Source organism: Artemia sp. Qi Xiang Cuo, chromosome 7 (genome assembly GCF_049724085.1).
Source record: "Artemia sp. Qi Xiang Cuo chromosome 7, ASM4972408v1, whole genome shotgun sequence".
NCBI classification, from domain to species: domain Eukaryota; kingdom Metazoa; phylum Arthropoda; class Branchiopoda; order Anostraca; family Artemiidae; genus Artemia; species Artemia sp. Qi Xiang Cuo.
The window spans coordinates 24,909,941-24,932,097 of NC_142800.1; the positions used below are offsets into that span (position 1 = coordinate 24,909,941).

A 22,157-nucleotide genomic window follows, 5' to 3' on the forward strand; every position below is an offset into this window, starting at 1 on the left:
ATTTCATGCGTGATGAAACCTTTTTTCTCAGCGTTAGTACAGAAGCGGGCATTTATGAATGCACAATTTCGACTCAAGCCCAGCTCCACACTTGAATATGGGGAAAATATGCAAGGACATCGCTGCGTGCGGTCTTCATTTGATGGGTGCCGACTTTTTGATCTGTCAAGGGTATAAATTTTTCAAGTCGTTTGTAAGTTATGGGTTTGCCAAGACTGAGAATATGCACGCTCATGCTTTTCACCTTCCTTTATTATACTGTGGTATCTTCCATAGGAATACTGAAGACTTCAGAAAAATAGTTGACCAACAGTCATCTGTCATGATTGTTTTATCTTTGCGTCTTGTTTTAATCTCGCTATAAGGAAGAGTCAAGAATTTTGCTGCTCCATCTAATCCAAACAGAAATGGAACTAAAGACAATAAAATGTAAATTTGCAGCTTTTCTCATCAGTGTCATAGAATATTCAAAGCCTATAATGTCGACACATTATCCTAGTGCTACCCTGTGGACTACAACTGTAAAATACTGTTATTAATCTTGACATAAGTAAGTTCCACAAAGTCAAAGCTCCTTGCGGTATTCCAACGACAGACTCGGTAAAAAGTGCAAATATAATTAAAGCATTTAGCAAATGCTTGAATAAAACAGAGGCAAATAGTTTTTGCAAGAAAAAAGTTAAAACGAAGTTCATTCAAGAAATAATTAATATTTTTCTCTTGATCAATACCGGATCCAGAGGGGGGACCCCTGCCCCCCCCCTCCCAAAAAAAATAATTCTACCCCCCCCCCTCCCTGTTATTTTTCACTCTTTTTTTAGAATAAATTTGTCAATACAGTCAATTATTGGCACCTTTGTCACATTGCCCCCCCCAGCATTGCTCATTGGCGTACTTGTCACATTGGACATCCTCTAAGATTTTGCTTTAGATCCACCCCTGCTCCTGCTATGTGAGTCCCCGGCCCTCTTTACTTGCGATTTAAATTACAGACAGAGGAGTTTTGATGATTAGGCTTATCTTGTAAGAGGCAACCCCACATTTTTACCTTGGTTGAGTTAGGCAGGAGTAGAATTCCAACGCCCTATTTTATTCTATGTACAATTTAAGGTATTCTTCATCAAGTATTAACCAAAATAATCGTCGATACGGGTTCTTGTGGCATTACAATCAGATTAGCGGAAAGATTATTAGCTAACAAGAGGTTTATAATGTCAAAAACAAAATATTAGAAACAACATGGGAAACAAAAGATTGTATAGATAAAATAATTGCTTTAAATATTGCATGTTGACATTGCATGTTCTGGCAGACCCAACCATATCATCAGTGGAGGTTTTACTAGTGTCGACTAAATGCCATTATCGTATAGGTAATACCCAATAACTATAGCTGTAGGTTGGCTGTCAATCAACTGTCATCCAGGGAATGGCCTTGCTTGCCACACATCATAGAATCTAACCATGAATATTGTAATTAACAATATCTTGCATCAAAAATTTGATTGACAGAATTGCAATTCCAGCCAAATAATGGATGCCTGATAAAATTTAGCATTTCCTTTTGTTTTGTTTCAACCAAAATTCTCCGGGCAAAGAATTTAAATCTTGTTTTGCGAGAGAATATTTTTTACCTTGAGTGAACCATGGTAGGGATACAGTCAAAACCCTATTTCGGGGGGGGGGGGGTCCAATTCATTTTGGAGGGGGAGATTTCCAAACAAGAATTGGTTTCTTCGTAGCGATTGTGCGAAACATTTCATCAAAACATGTATTTAATCATCATTTTTTGCCTGAAAAATATTGACTTCCTAAAGCGGGAAATCATCGCCCCTCCATCTGGCTGCATGACTGAATTGGGTGATCAACAATAAACCTTACGTACATAATTTCCTGGAAATAGATAAATTAAAGTGAGTGTCCGTGGAACTTACACAGTTGCTGCAAGGTAGGTAGGGATCTGTTCCTCTGACCGTACATCCGAACTTGCTGAATCCCTTCCTCTCTTTATGAACACAAAAGTGTCATAATTGTCCCTCCTCATGGTTGCCTTGGTGTTTTAAGTCTTAATAGCTGCAACATAGTCTTTTACTATTATTCTCAAACACAATCTGGAATATAATGTCCAGAAAATTTGACTGAATACCACCTAATTTCGAGGTCCAAATATCCGCTGATTCCATTTTTGACTTAAAATACCAGCAGATGTGGCAAGTGGCGTGAAATAAAAGAAACTAAAAACACCGTTGTTGCAATAAATTTGGACGGATGTCTGCTAACGCTGCTGGACGTCTGCATGTCCAAAACGTTAAAGACGCTCTACTGTTATTTAAACCAGAGAGAATGAAACAATAGTCTATGAAACGATAACTGCCGAATTTGACAGAAATATGACCAACATGTTCCTTGTTAAAGCGGAATTGAATGATGAAATTCTATTTTTCATTCTGAAGTAACGAGTGAGTGGCAATAGAGATGAATGTGGCTAAATATGTCTCAGAAGATCGGGCTCTAAAAAAAAGAAGAAGACATGCTACATATTTTTCAAAGACTTTGCGACATATCCTTAAAAATGTCGCAAAAGCATGGACTCTAAAGAAAGAAGAGGAAGAGATGCTAACTGTTTACAAAGATTTTTCGATGCATCCTTGAGTATGTCGCAGAAGCATGGATTATACAGAAAAAGAGGAAGACATGCTAGATGTTTTACAAAGATTTTACGACATATCCTTCAATATGTCACAAAAGCCTGGAGTCTAAAAAAAGAAGATGGGGACATTCTAACTGGTTTTAAAAGATTTTGTGATACATTCTTGAATATGCTGCAGAAGAGTGGACTCTAAAGAAAACAAGAGGAAGACAAGCTAACTATTTTTCGAAGACATTGTTTAGCCATAATATTATAAATAAAGGTCGGTGATGAGGTAACAAGCATGACTCCTTATGGACAGAGTGGTTCGACCTTACTCAACATGTTTATCATGAAAAAATGACTTCGGCGGTGTGAGCATTACCTTTGAATGGACGAAGACTGTTGTACCTAGTGCATAGCCCATAAAGAGGCAAGAGAAATTCTGGGCACCCCAGGTTAGGCTAGTCCACATAACCCACACCAAATATTTGTGGATCTCTTGATAGATGGTGATAGCAGAAGCTTTTAATGGGGTGGAACGGGGGAATAAGTTTTACCAGTATTTTATAATTGGGTGAATTAACGCTGCAACGAGTCTCTATTATTATTAGTGGTAGCATCATGTGCAACTGAAAATTCACACGTTGGATTCATTTAAATATTGAACTATATGATTTGCTTAAAATCAGGTTAGAGAAAAATAGAGCAATAATAGGAAGTAAAACGAAAAGGTAGCAATCCAAAAGATATTTAATAAGAACACATTTTTCTCAAATTTTGAGATAGATTTGTGACCAGAAAAACTTTGAAACCACATTTTTATCATCATTTCTAATATCGTTTCATCTATTAATTTGTTACTTCTCGCAACAAGGATCACAAAAAAAAACACTAAAAACTTGATGAAGCGTGGAACGGACGTTTCATCATTTCATTATGGTTGTCACAAATTTTTACATTGAACTTCTAGTCGAAGAGTTAGACACTGTCAATTCGTGTCCATCTGATGTTCCGAAGTACAGAGGCAAAACAGGGGATGGGTTCAATTCTAAATACAGGCTCTATGGTAGAACTGAGGCACTTGGAGGCAAACATTCGTGTATCTGTGATATACGTAGTCCACCCCTTTGACTCCAGTAAAATTAAGGAAAGATGAGACATCCGGGAAAAGCCACGATTGAATCTTGAAAGGTTGAAAAATAGAATTTTCACACCTTGTAGAGCTCTCACCTTGGTGGTCATTGTATAACGGTCCTTGACGCCTTTGTTCCCGTCCAGGGTGGCCTATTGTCTTTAGTATCCTTTAGTTGAAGTTGTCATTGTTGAAAAAATCTTTTCAAGAAGACTGAAAGGAATCATCCTGGAAAATTTTACGGTAATTTCTCAATGAATAGTGACGATTTGCAGTAGACACCTTTAGAGGCGGAACTTCAAAAAGCCTTTTGAGGTAGAGAACATTCTTGATGATATTTCAGCAGCGTATGTTATAGTATTCACAACCTGCTAATTCTTCTTTTACGGTAATTTTGTGAATGAATAGTGACGATTTGGAATAGACACCTTTAGAGGCGGAACTTAAAAAATGCCAATTGAGGTAGAGAACGTTCTTGATTATACCTCAGCAGCGTATGTTATAGTATTCACAACCTGCTAATTCTTCTTTTACGGTAATTTCTGAATGAATAGTGACGATTTGCAATAGACAGCTTTAGGCGGAACTTAAAAAATGCCTATTGAGGTAGAGAACATTCTTGATGATACCTCAGCAGCGTATGTTATAGTATTAACAACCTGCTAATTCTTCTTATTTACATATACTACGGAACTTTGGAACTTTTCAACCGCGGAGAACAGCGGAGAAACAACATACAGTACCAAAAACTTGAGTTTCGGTAAAATTCCATATTTTGAAAGAACTCCGAGTACGAGTTTTGTGATATCATACATGTCTCATTTCGTTTTAATGAAGCACAACTTAAAACCCTCCCTCCCCGTAAAAGGCTGTGCCCTCCTTCCAAGTTTTGCGATGCGAAAAACTTCTGATTTAAGGGTAGCTGTAGTCAACCACGTCAGGGAAAAAGTAGAACTCCAAAGCCTTGAAGACTATAAAAAAATAAATAAATCTTACCTCCCATCCAAGGCGAAGGCGGCTGCTTTTCTACTGAATTCGTGGAATGGTGACTTCTCTTGCCTGAAAAATAAAATTATGTCAAAAGAAAGGCCAAGACACGTGATCAAGGAGGCACACTTGTGCCTCTTTAAAGAGGCGACCCACCACAATGTTAAGCGATTTCCTGTCCTAGCGGTCGCAGAGAGACAGCGGTGATCGCATTTTGTAGCCCAAGCTCCAACTAAGAAACCTGCAAAATTTCACCCCCACCCCTCCGACTTTATCTTTATGGGTAAAGTGGGCCGGAAGTTTCGACCCTCCGACCCAGCCCCCCTTTAACGTTGTCCGATTGGGCTGAAATTTAGAGGTTAAGCTTCCCTAGGGCCCGGGAGCTAACCCTAGAAATTTCAGCCCAATCCGATCACTCCTTCCCTGTTTTCCAAAAAAAAAACAAATATAGCCATTTAAAGTTCATTTCTCTTTTTTTAACAGCCCCGCCTACAAGCCCCAGTTGGCAACGGATCTGGATGAATGAGGACTCATTCAAAACAGAATTCGACCTGTTATGGTCTTTTGACATTTTCAGAGCGAAAAAATTATCCTCCGAATTTACACTTACGAAAAACCTTTTTTTCCTATAAGAGCCCATGTTAAATTTTCCCACCACAGCCCCCCTTTAACGTTGTTCGATCCGGCTGAATTTTAGATGATAAGCTTTCCTGGGGCCTGGGAGATTATCCTCAAATTTTCAGCTCAATCCGATCCTTCCTTACCTATTTTCCAAAAACCAAATATCAAGTTTTGTGGATATTTGCTTGCGTCAAAAATAGATACAAGAGACTAAAATAATATAACAAGTGTCTCTGTGGTACAATGGTCGCTGTTCATGACTGCTAGGCGGAAGATCCGGGTTCGATTCCCTGTCAGAGAAATTTTTTATATACTGAATTTAAAGTTTAAAAAAGAAACTCAGTTTCTTTTTTAAATCCAATCTATTAAATCCTTCGGCTCAACAGGCGTCTCCAGAAGAATATTACAGTCGGCCTTCAGGTTACAGTTAAGTCTCCACTGCTTTGATAACATGCCGTATACCCGCATGCTCGAAAAAAAGTTGAAAAAGAAAATCTTACTGTGCATTTGATTTGAGTATTCAGGAATTAAAAGCCTTAACACAAGAATCTTTAAAAGCGGGGGGTTTGGGAGGCGGCAGCCCCCCATCTTTAACTCCTGAAAAGATCAGCTAACAGTTTGTCAAGCAATAATAAGTTATAAACTGTACAAAAACGTGCAAACATTATTTGAAAAAAAAAACTACGTTTTCTTAAGAGTTAAAGAGCCTGAGTCAAAAGTTCGAAGCTTAAAACGTACAGGGATTAGGAGATGCAGCTGGGGGGCTGCCGCCCCCAATCCCCCGCTTCCGTATATGAAAGGGGCTGTGCCCTCCTCAACGCCTCGCTCTTTACGCTAAAGTTTGACTTTCTCACAACTCTTTTTTTTAACAATAAAAACTTTAGCGTAAAGAGCTAGGCGTTGAGGAGGGCACAGCCCCTTTCATATACGGAAGCGGGGGTTTGGGGGCGGCAGCCCCCAACTGCACCTCCTAATCCCTGTACGTTTTAAGGTTCGAACTTGTGACTCAGCCTCTTTAACTCTTTAGAAAACGTAGTTTTTTTCAAATAATTAGTTTAAATAAGCCCATTTGAAAGAATTGCCATTTGATAATTCGTTTTAAGCATACACTTTGCGAAAGTAAATTTTCTAGTTAATAAAAAAAGGATCATGCAAAAAATACATTATTTTGTATAAGTACTTAAAATCTTATTTAATTTTGATTTCTTAAAGCTATAAAAATGAAAACATTTAAAAGAATTTTTTCAGTAAAGTACAAATTATATTTTGGCTTTTAGAAAGCATATGCTCTTTGGTCTCAAATCACATCAGTATCTTCTCTTTCTGAGTTTGACTGTGTTATTTACTTTAATTTCTGTTCGTTTTGGGGTTTCATTTGTTTAATGATACTGATTTGTGGTAGTTGTATGCTTGGTAGATTATTTGATTCTATTTTTGTTCATTTTAAGTTTAATGGAGTTCTTTACTTTTGTTTGAAAAACTTATTTTGTGAAAATTTTTTATTAATTAATAAAAAGGATCATGCAAAAAATAGATCATTTTGTGTAAGTTATATAAGCAGCCAGTTGGCAACTGGGCAAAGTGCATCGCACTGTTGCCCAGTTGCCATGTGCCTCATACTATCAACCATAAAATTTACTATGGCTAGCATCTGGCCATGAACATAAAAACTGCAAAAAATCACAAAATTGATAGACAGGGTCGTATCCAGGATCTATTTTTTCAAAGGGAGTAGGAGGCGTTTTGTTGGAGAGGATTTATGAAAAAAATTTCCAAAACGCAACAAAAATTAATTTTCATGTATTTTTGCTACTTTTGTGCAAATCGAACAAAAATTTCGGGAGAGAAGGGTTCAAACCAAGTACCCACCTTGGATACGGCCCTATTGGTAGGGGTGGGAGGGATTCCTCTAATTTTATATACATGCCTGTCTGCACTGTCAATTATTGTTGTTTTAAACCACTAAATATCTTTGTTTGAATTTTTCTCTGTTTAAAACAGAGTACATACAGCGATTGTTTCAATCTAAGCTCGTAATTTCGAATATCCAGAACCAGTTACTGCACTTGTTCTGTTTTAATTCTGGAAGATGAGTAAGTCACGGCTTCGACAAGAGTTGATAGATAACAGAGCATGCATTATAGAATTTATTTGGGAGGTTGTGGAAAATTCATTGAAGTGGCACTAAAGAGGGGGAAAGTCATAAAAAAAAATCGGAAAACATCGAAATTTCGAAGGGAATTAACATGTCGGAGCCCTTTCCTCCTGCGTCTTAGAACCAATCGATGTCTTAGTTTCTCTCTGTTTAAAACACAGGATAAACAACTATAGTTTCGGTTTAAACTTGTAATTTCGAATACCCAGAACCAACTTTGTACTTGTTCTGTTTCGATTCTGGAAGACCAGTAAGTCACGATTTTGACAAATTTATTTGGGAGGTTGTGGCAAATTCATCGAAGTAGCATTAAAAAATATGGAAAATTATCAAAAAATCACAAAATATCGACTTTTCAAAGGAAGTAAACTTGCTGAAGCCCTTTCCTCCAACATAGATGTCTGGCTGGACTTGGCACGTGGAATTTTGTCAACCAGTGCAAACGCTTTTTTTTTGTTAAGTAGGGAGTGGTGAGGCATATGGCTGCACTTGTCACGTGAAGTTTTGTAAACAAAATATCGACTTTTCAAAGGAAGTAAACTTGCTGGAGCCCTTTCCTCCAACATAGATGTCTGGCTGGACTTGGCACGTGGAATTTTGTAAGCGCATTGTTTTTAAGTAGGAAGTGCTGAGGTGTCTGGTGGCACTTGTCACGTGAAATATTCTCATCCAGTGTAAGTACATTGTTTTTAAATAGGGAATGCTGAGTATTTCCCCTTTCCGCTGTAACTGAAAAAAAACTGTCTAGAATATCGAATTCTTTCTAACGCGAAAGAAAATCTTATTCTTGCATTCAACATCATACACGACTGAAACATACCATTTACCATCTTCTTTCAGCCATATCTGCTATACAATTAACCAATAGGGAATACCTTTGGGAGGTGCTTCTCAAATATACCATGTACCATGTGAGGACTTAAAAAGTAATTGCACTTACGGACTTTAATAGATCTTGCATTTTAAACGAAGTGCTTAAAGCAATAAGCAGATATCCTTTGGATGAAGAAGAAGTTTGTTCTTTAGATTGGATGCGATTTGAAACTATGATGGCGGATACACCCAAAGCAATAAAGAAGTTATTATTCAAAAACCCGATACTTTAGGTTTTTTGTGTGAGTGTTTTATAATAAACTAAAGTTTAATTTATATCTAAATAACCTAATTACTATGATGGTATCCCGACCAGGGGCGTAACTTTGTCAAAATTCTGGGGGGGGGGCAAACTTGGAGACGATTTTCCCAAGTCAAGTGAAAAATGAAAAATGAGCAGGATAATACCTTAAAGGCAAAGATATACTAAAGAAAACAGACCGGTTTCTGTGAATACTTGAATTATGTAGGCCTATCTTAGTTTTGACAAAAAGGGTTGGGCAAAATGGGGTTTGGTGGGCAGTTGCTTCATCTGCCCCATAGCAAATTATGCCCCTGATCTTTGCACGATGTAGAATTTCAGTTTCATTCTCTACTTAGCCATTTCTTATCTTATTCCGATTTGCTCAATCGGAGTTGACGAGGAATCAGCTAAGTACACGAGAGGACCCTCCCCCGCTCATAACTCTAATCCTTCGTTTAATTTTTTGATTATCATTCTAACACATAAAATTCATGATTAAAGGTATACGGCTTAAGAAAAAATTATATTAAACTACATATTTGTATAAATAACATGATTAACGTAATTGATTATGCATGGCTTAGTTGTGTCTGTGAATATGCTATGTTGTGACTTAAATACAAAAAAATATCGTTTTATTCGAACGTAACATCAAAGCAAGCTTTGAAGCTGAAATCAAGGCTTTTACCAACACTCTTCTTCCCACAGTTGAACGACACTGGCAACTGCCAGCACGAAAGACAGTTCATGACAAAAATTGGCTACTCTAAGACTGGCTAAATTGGGTTCTTTCAGCATAATTTTGGCAACAGCAGGCACAGTATTACAAAATTTGCTAATACCACCACGAAAGACAGTTTATTACACAAATGGTTAAATTAGCTACTGTCAGAATATTTTTTGGCTACAACCGGTAGAGTATTGCAGAATCTGCTGCTGTCAGGACGAAAGACATTTTATTGCAGAAATTGGCTAAATTTGGACGTATTAGAATATCTTGTAGCTACAGCCGGTAAAATATAATAAAATCTGCTACTGCCAGCATGAACAACAGTTTTTTACAAAAATTTTCTAAATTGGCTACTATCAGATTTTTTTTGGCTACAATCGGTACAGTATTGCAGAATCTGCTGCTGTCAGGTTGAAATACAGCTTATTGCAAAAATTGGCTAAATTTGGACGTATTAAAATATCTTGTAGCTACAGCCGATAAAATATCATAAATCTGCTACTGACAGCATGAACAAAAGTTTTTTACAAAAATTTGCTAAACTGGCTACTATCAAAACTTTTCTTTGGCTACAATCGGTAAAGCAAGGGCGGATCCAGGATTTTTTTCGGGGGGGGGGGGGGTACTAATTTTGACTCAGTTTTCGACTAATTTTACCAATTTTTACTTAGGTTTTACTAATTTTCGACTTATTTTCGACTCGGTCAAAAATTTGGGGGGGGGGGGTTCAAACCGGTTAACCCCCCCTGGATACGGCCTTGCGGTAAAGTATTACAAAATCTGCTACCGCCAGGATAAAATACAGTTTATTACGAAACTTGGCTTCTACCGAACAGGCTACACAGTAAAAACTAACTAATATTTTAACCAACAGGTAGCAAAAGTGAACTATGTAAAAGTAGCATTAATTAGTTATTATTGAAAAATACCCAAATTTAGCGTACTTACTACCTTCTTTTGTGAATTAGTAGATTTGTAGCATTAGTTATTGCAAAAATATGAAATTTTGCGATTTTCGTGTTTCCCCAAATTTGTGCTAACTTTGTGAAACAATTTTATTAAATTTACGAATTTAGCCAAATTAAACTTAATTAAAAATTACATTAACCATCCAGAAAAGGATAATTATTGGGAGTTTAGCAGGTAAACCCTCAAATTACAGGATAAAACACAGAGAACAATACAAATCTAGAAATAAAAAAAAATATAAAAGGGGATATAGGAGAGAATCCCCCTTCAAATCATTCTTAAAATTTGAAAAGATTTTGGCTTCAAGTTGATTTATTTTTTCATTTTAAGCCCCTCTCCCTAGGATCATTTCTCAAGCTTACTAAAATTATGCAGGCTTAATTTCAAAAAAGACCCCTTTTTCACACAAGACTAGCGTTGCAAAAAAAAAGTCAAAAATATTGTGGATCAACTTTCTTAGATGTACTATGAAACTAGTATTTGAAGAAAATATAAAAATAATTAGGGCCAATTTAACGCAGGTGATAACACTGTTCAGAGCTTAAAATTACTAATTTACAGCTCTGTTACACACGTTTCGAAATAGAATTATGGACCACATAATATATGAAATAGTGTAATTTCAAAATGAAGCTGAAGCACAGAATTTGATTTCTATGCTTTTAATTTAATTTCACTGACAAAATTGTGACTTAGTAGTTTCAAAAAATGCTCCTTTCAAAAGATTTTTTAATATCAGGAAAACACACTTAAGATATAATCATTCCAAAGAAATAGAAAGTAGAGATACAGATTTTCTACCATCTGATCGAATTTCATTCAGCGCTGTGAACACAAATTTTCTCTTGACCGTACTTTCTGCTGAAGTTTCCTATTTCTTAATACTATTCCACTTCTTACTAAGGTATTTCTAAGAAAAGACTGCTCCCAATCTTTCACAATAACTTTCTTCTTAGACTGACTTACGACGTCATATTTCTACCACTCGGAACAATTTCTAATATCTATAGAAATAACTTTCCAAAAGGATTAGCGTAGAAATTTTCAGGGCACGAAACTGGGAGGTGTTAGTTTTTGTCTGGTGGAAAATAGGGCGAGATATATTAAAGTCCTGGGAAAACAGGAAATTAGGAAATACAACTTTAGAAATGATACTAAATGTAAAAGTTGTCGACTAAGTTTATTGTGAACCACAATAACTCTGGTAAATGGTAAATGAACTTGCCCTTATATGAAAACTTAAGTAGGGAATAACTCGTCTAAATAAAAGAAAACAACCCAAAAGAGAATTCCGTTTAATTTTCAAGATGTTCCACGTAAATACTTTACATACCCCAAAAAGAAGAGAAAATAATCTACACCAAACACAACTAAAAAGATTTTAAAATACCCTAAACTATTAAAATAACTAAAAAACCCTAAGCTAATTTTGAGAAGGTTCAGTTTCCAGCTGAATGTCCTATTCATTATAATAATTTCAGAAAAACAGCGTTCTTCCGTCGAATTCTTAAAAAATATTAAAATAACAAACCCATCAATATGACCCCCCTAAAAATTATATGTAAAGTAACCTCTCACTTCAAAACGTTTTGTCAACTATTGGTCATTTTCCCAAACGAGTTAATTTAAATAAACACGTGTTTTTTTGTTCAACTCTCCCGCTTAGGTAGTTATTTAGAACCCAAAACTCTATATGGAGACTCGAACCATTTTAAGTAATGTTTTGAATAATTTCCTTTCTTTCAGCCAAATTTATGGGACGCTTATGCTTTTTGTTAGCATGAGAAGCTCCTTTTCCCATAGAGAGCTGAATCAATTTAAGGCTATTTATACAGTTCCATTGGTAAAAAATGGTTTATATATTTTATAATAGGTAGTGTTACATGTCGGTAAAAATTGACATAATCAAATAATCATAACTCACTGAAACGGAATTCAACTATGGTTTGGTGGACATTTTAAATTGCTACCAAATAATATTATGGTCTGGTGTTTTTTAACATGGTGTGAGCACGCTTTTTATTTGGACTGTGGTTTATCCGTTGTTTTGTTTAGTATATTTTAAGCTTTGAAGGGATAATCTTGGCTCTCAAAAATTAGTACAATCATTTAAGTCTTGTTTTTCTGATTAAAAGGGAATAGCTAGTTTTTAACATACCCGTACTAAGTATTAACTATAAGTACTTTTATCGTTTTCTTTAAAATTACGCAGGCCTATTTTGATGCTTAGATTTTGGTTGAAGCTTTTAGATGTAATTATTTGAAAAAAACTACGTTTTCTAAAGAGTTAAAGAGGCTGAGTTACAAGGTCGAACCTTAAAACGTACAGGGATTAGGAGGCACAGTTGGGGGGCTGCCGCCCCCCAAACCCCCCGCTTTCGCAGCCTTTAAATAAAAAAAAAAGTTTTTTAAACTGAAAGCAAGGAGCGACATTAAATTTTAAAACGATCAGAAATTATTCCGTATATGAACGGGGCTGTGCCCTCCAAACCGCCTCTCTCTTTACGCTACAGTTTTACTTTCTCACAACTGTTTTTTTTAAACAATAAAAACTTTAGCATAAAGAGCGAGGCGTTGAGGAGGGTACAGCCCCTTTCATATACGGAATAATTTCTGTTCGTTTTAAGATTTAATGTCGCTCCTTACTTTCAGTTTAAAAAACTTTTTTTTTATTTAAAGGCTGCGAAAGCGGGGGTTTGGGGCGGCAGCCCCCCAACTGTGCCTCCTAATCCCTGTACGTTTTAAGGTTCGACCTTGTAACTCAGCCTCTTTAACTTTTTAGAAAACGTAGTTTTTTTCAAATAATTTCTGCACGTTTTTGTACATTTTATTACTTATTATTGCTTGAATAACTGTTAGCAGATCGTGTCAGGAGTTAAATTTGGGGGGCTGCCGCCCCCCAAACCCCTCGCTCTTGAAGCTTCTTCTGTTAAGGCTCTTAATTCCTGAATACTCAAATCACGTCGTACAGGGTGCTTATACTTTCATATACAGAAGCGGGGGTTTGGGGGGTGGCAGACCCCCAACTGCACCTCCTAATCCCTGTACGTTTTAAGGTTCGAACTTGTGACTCAGCCTCTTTAACAGCCCCCCAACTGTGCCTCCTAATCCCTGTACGTTTTAAGGTTCGAACTTGTGACTCAGCCTCTTTAACTCTTTAGAAAACGTAATTTTTTTCAAATAATTTAAAAAAGAAACTGAGTTTCTTTTTTAAGTTTAAATTCAGTATATAAAAAATTTGCTCTGAAGGTGAATCGAAACCCGGGTTTTCCTCCTGACAGTCTGGAGTATCAACCGCTGGACTAAACAGACACAATTGTAATTGTTTTTTAGTAAATGGAAGCTATTTTCGACGCAAGCGAAGTCCCATGAAACATGATATTTGGTTTTTAGAAAACAGGGAAGGAGCGGTCAAATTGAGCTGAAATTTCGAGGATAACCTCCCAGGCTCCAGAAAAGCCTATCCTCTAAAGTTCAATCCGATCAGACAAAGTTAAAGAGGGGTTGGGATGGGAAAAATTAACATGGGCTATTATAGGAAAACGAGGTTTTTCGTAAATGTAAATTCGGGGGATAATTTTTTCGGTCTGAAAATATCAAAAGGCCCTAACAGGTCAAATTCTGCTTCGAATGAGTCCTCATTCACCCGGATCAGTTGCCAACTGTGGCATGTAGGCGTGGCTAAGAAAATAAAAAATGATGAATTTTAAGTGGCTATATTTGGTTTTTTGAAAACAGGGAAGGAGTGATCAGATTGAGCTGAAATTTCGAGGATAAGCTCCCGGGCCCTAGGAAAGCTTAACCTCTAAATTTCAGCCCAATCGGACAACGTTAAAGGGGGGCTGTGGAAACTTCCGTTGGGAGGGTCGAAACTTCCGGCCCAGTTTACCCCATGAAGATAAAGTCGGAGGAGAATGAAATTTTGCAAATTTCTTAGTTTGAGCTTGGGCTACAAAATGCGATTGCCGCCGTCTCTCTGCGACCTCTAGGACCTGAAATCGCTTAACATTGTGGTGGGTCGCCTCTTTATAGAGGCACAAGTGTGCCTCCTTGATGAAGATAGACTAGTACGAGCAGCTTATTATCAGACGTTAAATTACGGTTTGAAAAAGTCGTGGCCGTCCCAAATTAAGTCATTACTAGAAAGAGTGGGAATGCCTTACTTATGGAATGATGGTCATGGTTCCCGTAATTCACCAACAGATTTAGAATGCCAGGTATGATTTATCTTAGAGAGTCAAGAAATTCAGTATTGGCAGGGGCTGGTTTTAAGGGTACTGGTGAATTAGATGGTCACTTCTAAAAAGTCAAGTTCGGTTAATGCTAATGAAATAAGATAAAATAGGATGAATATATAATAGTTTAGAAACAAATTTGGGCTATACATTTGCACATTAAGGGGGTGGGGGTAAATCATATATTAAAGACGTAGCCTAGCCTAGGTACCTTCTCCCCTCCCCCCCTAAACCCCAAAAACAAACAGTTTAAATATCGTAAACACGATGAAAACTACTCTACATTCCATTTCTTAATAGCGGTCTCTTTTAAAATAGTTGGTCTCTGGCAGGTTTCGTCTGTCAATGCCTGACTGGTTTCGTCTGTCAATGCCTGACTGGTTTCCTTGCATAGTATATAAAAGTGACCATCTAACGCACTAGTACCGTTTTAAGTTCCACAACATTGAATCATTATAATCAGGCTAAACCCCGTTTTGGAGAGGAAATTTATTTTAAATTTAATTTACCGGCTATGATTTTATGTCGATGGATTCAGCTTGGGGCGAATTGCTTTCCAATCCAGAGCAGGCAAATGGTGTTCGACAGGGGGTATTTGCGAGTATTTGATCCTGAAGAGCGGTATGTGTGTCCTCTTTGTAGAGATGAGGACGAAGATTTGGACCATTTTCTCCGAAAGTGCCCGGTGCTCTCTGATTTAAGGGGAAAATACTTACATGGCATTGTTTTGCTGCTTCCTGGTATTCTACAAAGTAGTAATCCAACCTCGATATTTCGTGTTGGTGTGTACCCAGATAAAAGCTTTACAGCTTTACAGAATTACAATTATTTTCTCGCTAAATTACTATTAGGTATTTTTTCGCTATTTATTATGTTTCTGTGTTCTTTGTAATTTGTACTGTTGGTAATTTCTTTATTTTCCATAAATTTTTGTGCGTATATGGCTCTTGGGCTTTTGAAATACACGATCTATCTAATTGCTACCAAAATATTAGGATCCGGAATTTTTTTAAAAGTGGTAGAAATCCGCTTTTTTTTATTTCCACGGTTCTTCTTACGTTTAGCAGGTTTGAAGTTTTAACGGCGGCATATATGGTAAATTTAATAAATAGAAATGCAAAGATTAAAATTCTGTTATAAAAACCTTTGGTATTTGTTAAGAAAGCAGTAAGTGCGCGAGAAGTGAGGTTTAGTTAATGCTAATGAAATAAAACAAAATAGGATGAAAATATAATAGTGTATGAACGTAATTGGGCTATATATTTGCACATTAGGGAGTGGGGTGGGGGTAAAGCATAGCATATATTAAATACATAACCTAACCTAATCTAACCCAACCAAGGTATCTTTTATTCCCCCTAAACCCCTCAAAACTGAAAGTTAAATATAGTTCCCGGAGTGAGAAACCCTTTGTTTTTGTCTTTACCCTGTACATGCCTATCTGTTCTCGCAATTCTCAAGAACTTACTGCTTTCTTAACAAGTATTAAACCTTTTCTGCTACATTTATATATATATATATATATATATATATATATATATATATATATATATATATATATATATATATATATATATATATATATATATATATATATATATGTGACCAAATAGCATAAGATGTAGCTTTCCTTCAAAGCTTCCGTTGTCTTTGGGAATCAACATATTGTTAATGTTTGAATATTCAGGGATGAAAAGCATTACCAAATTTAGCTAATAAGTTTTGCTTATTTATTCTCATGGTTTAACATGACAACCCTGACGAAAATGTGGTACTGCCCTAAAAACTTCATAATTTTGAAATAGTCATAAGAACTTAGAAAACCAAGGGGCATAAAGGCTCCATTTTAATATCCTTAATAGTTTAAGGTCCCACCTCTGTTTCCTTTTGTCAGTAGTTTGTCTCATCTATAAAGCTGTAAAATTCCAAAGAAAAGCAAAACAAACTTTTAACATTATTTAAGTGCAAGGTTTTCGCTGCAAACCTAGGAAAAAAACAGAAGACCTAAACCGGCGGGAGGGAATCAATACAATGTAATTGTAGTCGCTAATTTCGATTTTTAAACTAAATTAATATGTATTTTATGGAATTAAAAAGATGGCTGTAGACATAGAATTTGTCCGTTGGTTTGGAAAACATATTGGTATATTATTTCATACAAATTTATTTTATCTCATTAGTCAATTTTTTCTTCAAATACCATACTTAGGCCTAACTTTTTGAACGGAAGATACACTCTTCGGTACTTTCCCATTATGTGGACAACTCTGCTATAGACAATCGAATGAATGCAGTGATGGAGACTCGTAAAGCGGGTAATTGTTATCTAAATTAATCGAAGAACGGGGTTTCTCATCGAGTTTACAATATTTAAACTGTTGTATTTTGGGGTTTAGGGAGAGAAAAAGGTACCTAGGGTAGGCTAGGTTACGTATTTAATATATGCAATGCTTTACCCCCCCCCCCCCCACCCCCTAATGTGCAAATATATAGCTATTAATAAACTATTATAGTTTATAAACTATTATATATTCATCCTATTTTGTTTTATTTCATTAGCATTAACCAAACTTGACTTTTTAGAGGTGTCCACATAATGGGAAAGTACCCACTCTTCTATAGTTAGGAAGTTTATTTGATTGAATACAAAAAAAACCCATAAGAAAACAAAAAGGCGTGACTGTAGAAGATCCTAAATTAGATATACTATTTCCAAAAGACAAACGTTTGGCAAAAAAAATCGTCTTAAAAAAGACCATCCAATTGTTAAAAAATTACAACCTGTTTTGTGCACTCTAGAGGATTTAATTGTCAATAAAAGTTTGAAAGAAATAAAAAAAAATTCACTGAAAGAATACTGAACTGTCAAAAACTGAACAATAAACTCTTACAATTATGGGGACAATTACAGACAAGACAGGAAATAAAAAAATGCAACAAGTAAAGAAACAACAGAATCCAAGAGCTTTCTACTCCCTATTCCATTGAAAGCAAGTGCTTTCTATTCTCTTTTTAAATTTGACGAGAACTGAATATCCACATTATTTTTTGAATATGTTCACAATTCTTTTGCAACTTGAAACCTGACAGAAATGTCGACGCCCACCTATGCATTCTCGTCACCCTCCCCAAATAAGCTTTCAATATACCTTCCAATTACTTTCTATTTAGTTATTATTATGTGTTTCTATACACCTAATACGGTAAAAAGGATATTCTTTTTGTGCGTACAAAAGAGATTTAACATTAGAGATCCAGCTGTGAGTGCAATACGAGGGCGTTCTTGAAATATAATGTAAAAATTTAGATTAGATTTTCTTAGCGAAAGCTATATAAGACTATTTGCGCACCATAGACATACGGAGTAAGATTTTTTGGGATAAAAAAAAATAAAAAAAAAAAACAGGGGGATTATTTGAGACACATGAAAAGTTGGAAAAGGGGAAAGAGCTAAATATTTTGAAATTTTGGTAGAAATTACAGCTTCAAAGCAGACATGTAGGCTATGAATGATTTTTTTCGGGAGGGGCCCAATGAAAAAAAAAAACATTTGAATAAGAAGTGCCAGGAAATTCAGAAAAATTTAGGATTTCGAGGGACACCTTCATGCGTGCCTGTCTCGAAAGTCCCCCATGTACAAGCCTAGTCTACATATTTCAAGAAACAGAAAGAAGAGGAAAAAAGAGCTTTTAGCATTGGAAGTCTAGCTGTGGGGGCAATACGAGGGCGTTTTTTAAATATAAGACAAACTTTTAGAACATTTGTTTCATCTTAGTCCAAATGCCAAAACAAATCGGCTTTCAAATCTGAAAAGAGTATGCGTGCAGTAGATATATAGGCAACGATTCGGTGTTTAAGGATCAAATTAAAGAAACAGCGCCGAAAACAAGGGAATTAACTAAAAACATCAGGATCTATGGAAAAAATCGTAAGAATCTTAAAAATGAAGAGGGGTTCGAAGACTTTTCTAGGTACGTGCATGATCTGTATATTACAATAAACAAAAAGAAGAGTCAACAAGCTTGTATTTAAAAACGGACTTCCAGATTCCAATTTATATGTCTATAGCAGAGTTGAATAAGAAATCAATTCTCCAAATAGCATGCTATGGTCACAAAATTAAAACATTTCTTCAAAACCTGTAAAAGGAACTTATTTCGTTTTTGCTACATTTTTCAGAATCAATATACCAAAACCTATTGCCTTGAGTTTCCTCCTTTTTTCGGCCAAAGAAAGATAATTTCAGCCAAAGATATCTTCGGCCATATATATCTTAATAAATTTGTGATCCAGGTCCCATTTAGATAGAATATACTAAGGAAATTCACATAAAAACCAAATGGCCCTACCACGTATGTTCGCAAGGAGAGATATCCTTCCGTTTACGTCTCCTCGAAATTTCAAGACTTCCCCTGTTTTTCCTTCAGTTTCGTATTTTCTATATAATTTCATCTTTATATGAGCATTTTTTTCAAATTTCCATCCCCCCCCCCCCTTTGAAGCAATTTCATGCATACTTGTCCGAACCGAACAAATAGACTCATTTTATTATAAGTCAGGACGATGAACCTCCGAACTAAACCCCTTTCGATGACCCAGCAAATTATGCCCCATTACAAGGGTTACGTATTCAAGGCATCATTGGAATCACAAATTTGTGTACATCGGACGTGCATCTACGTCAAACAGTGCGCAATCGATTGTCTTCCATTATAAGCCATAATTTATGTGAATATTATTATCAGCCCCTAGCAATCTTGTGGTATCAGCAAAAAAGTTGACTTGATCCTTTTTTGGTTTTATAAAATAGCTAAATTTCTTGATGCTGGGCGTAATAATGCTAATGTGCCAAAACAGTCAAAAATGACTTTGGTTAGTAGCAGTGGCGTAATTTCGTGAAAATCCTAGGGGGGAGAAGGGAGGGGGGTCAAAGTTGTAGCAAATTTTCCTAATTCAAGCGAAAATGACAGTGAAAACTGAAAAATGAGCCATATTGTATCAGAGGCAAAAGTATACTAAAGAAAACTGACCCGTTTCTGTGGATGCTTGAATTATGGAGGCTTATCTTAGTTTTGACAAGATTTTTGAAGAAACTAAATTTCAGATGAGGAGGGGCAAACAGTGGCGGATCCAGAGGAGGGCGAGGGGGGAGCGCGCTCCCTAGCGTAGTCAAAAGTAGTGTAATTTACTTAATTAACTCAAGTTTCCTTCAATTGAACTTGCTCCTGATGCGAGTTTATCGGATCAATCTATTTTACCCCCCCCCCCTGAAATTTTTTTTTCGGACCAACCTATTTTGCCCCCCCCCCCCAAAAAAAATCCTGGATCCGCCACTGGGGGCGAACTGGTGTTTGGGAAGCAAACTGAGGTTTAGGGGCGTTTTTCCCCTGCCCTATAGCAAGTAACACTCCTGGTTCCCTCGAACCATTAATCCAAAAGGGATGGGGTCAAAAATACAAATAATCCACTTTCAAGCCACAATTTTCTTGTGGGTATGCCCTTATCCCAAACGATTATTGTTAATTTCTTTTCCCAATTAAGAATATCTTGGTAACAGTCCAATAATTCGCCCCCTCCTCCTTTTTTCAAATACTTTTCATCGCAACGGAACTACTTTAGTTATTTTTTCCAATTTTGATTCCTGCTTTATCATATTATGGACAATAATGATGTGAATGTATTTGCCAACTCCTGTCAGTCTTGTGGTATCAGCGAAAAAAAAAATTTAACCCTTTTTTTAGTCTCTACAAACAAGCCAAGTTTCTCGCTACATATTTGAGCGTAATAGTACCTATACCAAAAGTGTCAAAAATAAGGTTGGTTTGTAGTACAATAATTGTTGAATCCCAAATAATTCCTCATAAATCAATCCTGATTCAAATCTTTATAACGACATTTTGAAATTATAGAGCTACTTGAGCGAGTGTATAACATCAGTAATGATCAAAGGCACGGGACTAGGCCTGAAGGGTTTAATGTCTTGTCCGCTAAGGAATTTTAATGTATATTTTCGAACCAAAAATGTTGTCGAGCGACTGGACCCTCGAACAGATTAAGCGGAAGGGTCTAATCCTAAAATCCGATAACGTAAGTGACATGCTTTGAAAATGAAAAAAAAATCTTGATTTATAGCGATAGAAAGAAAAACACAGGGAAAGTTATAAGAAAAATTACTATTGTTCATAATGAGGCACGTCCACTGAAGGAAGGAGTTATTATTCCCAACCACCCACCTAAAGATCTTAACATTTTTACGAATCCCCGATTCCTAAATACTCGTATGATTCACTTTTTGGATCTTTTCCTTTATGTCTATGCCAATATTTAAATGTATTTTAGTCGTTTACGGGTATTTATAGGGGTAGAGGGTAAAGTAATTTGAATCGCTTTTAGGAATGATATAAGTATTTTTGAATTTTCAGGATTACTTATATCATTCCTAACAGCGTTTTACTACACTTTTACCCCCAAATATGAAATATATAGGTCAAAATATATGCTTCCCCTTTATTTTGCCATACGTCACTCTTGTATTTCAACTTAATACCCGTACATTGAAGCAACATAATATGCGAGTAAATTAGTGGTAGCCTATGGGTATAACGGAAAAGATCCCATGTTCTTTTTTATTTACCTCCCCCTCCATCAAATTTGAATAAATTTTAAAAGCTAAGATTATGCATAAGATCCCAGCAAAATTCATTTTGAATCTAAAACATTACTTTTCTTTTTTTTTCTTTTTTTCTTTTTTTTTAGAAAGAAAGGGCAAAGCTACAGTATACATTCTTGAAAAAGAAAGTAAGATGGGAGACTTTCCTAGAAAAAATACAAAATGAGGAATTTTCTGCTCAAAAAGTGTAATATCTTCATCCTAAGATTTTCTCGACTAAAAATCTTTTGATCCCCTCACCCCCAGTTCTAAGCCATGTATGTGCAAGCTTTAAGATGGATGTAGTCGGGCAACTAAACAGAAGATAATTTATAAGAAGATAGATTTTACCCTGATGATCAAATGAGCGAAAAGCAAAAAATGCGGTTTCTTTTACATCCGTTATATGCTCATTTTACAATTTTTCATGATCTTCTAAACTTCAGGGAGTAAAAAATTTGTCACACATCGTTACACCGCTCAAAAATTCAAATGAAGACATTTGGTTTTGACATATGGCACGTCGGATGAGCCCTTGGTTGTGGGCAATTTTTCTGGTAACCCCGTTCTTTTCACACGACAGTTGGAGACAAGGAAAAATTACAGCTCTCAATCTCTCACTAAGGGGTTAAGCAGCGAAATCACTCAAATGTCAAAAACGAAAAGGGATGGGTTATAAGAAAATTCTCCAAATTGAGTGAATTAAATTGCTCTCTACAGAAAAACAAATTGATTTCTGGAATCAATGCTTTGATTTCAGTACGAAAATGATTTTTAATAGAATGTAAGTAAGTTTTATTGTACTGAAAGCCATAGGGCCATGGCAATACAAAACAAAAAGGACAGTTCACTTTTAAATACTGACATTACATAAACATTACATAACATAAACAAAGAAAAACAGAAATTACAAAAATCTACTTCTGTGCTC

The 22,157-nt window shown here is 36.0% G+C and overlaps 1 protein-coding gene across 1 annotated transcript in view; it reads right to left on the reverse strand.

Annotated features, from left to right (window-relative positions):
* hth (Meis homeobox homothorax) overlaps positions 1-22,157 on the reverse strand; it is a 225,812-nt gene that overhangs the window by 76,447 nt on the left and 127,208 nt on the right. Inside the window, exon 9 of the mRNA XM_089092120.1 lies at positions 4,760-4,822. Coding sequence (XP_088948246.1) covers positions 4,760-4,822 — 63 coding nt within the window. The remainder of the gene's footprint in view (positions 1-4,759; positions 4,823-22,157) is intronic.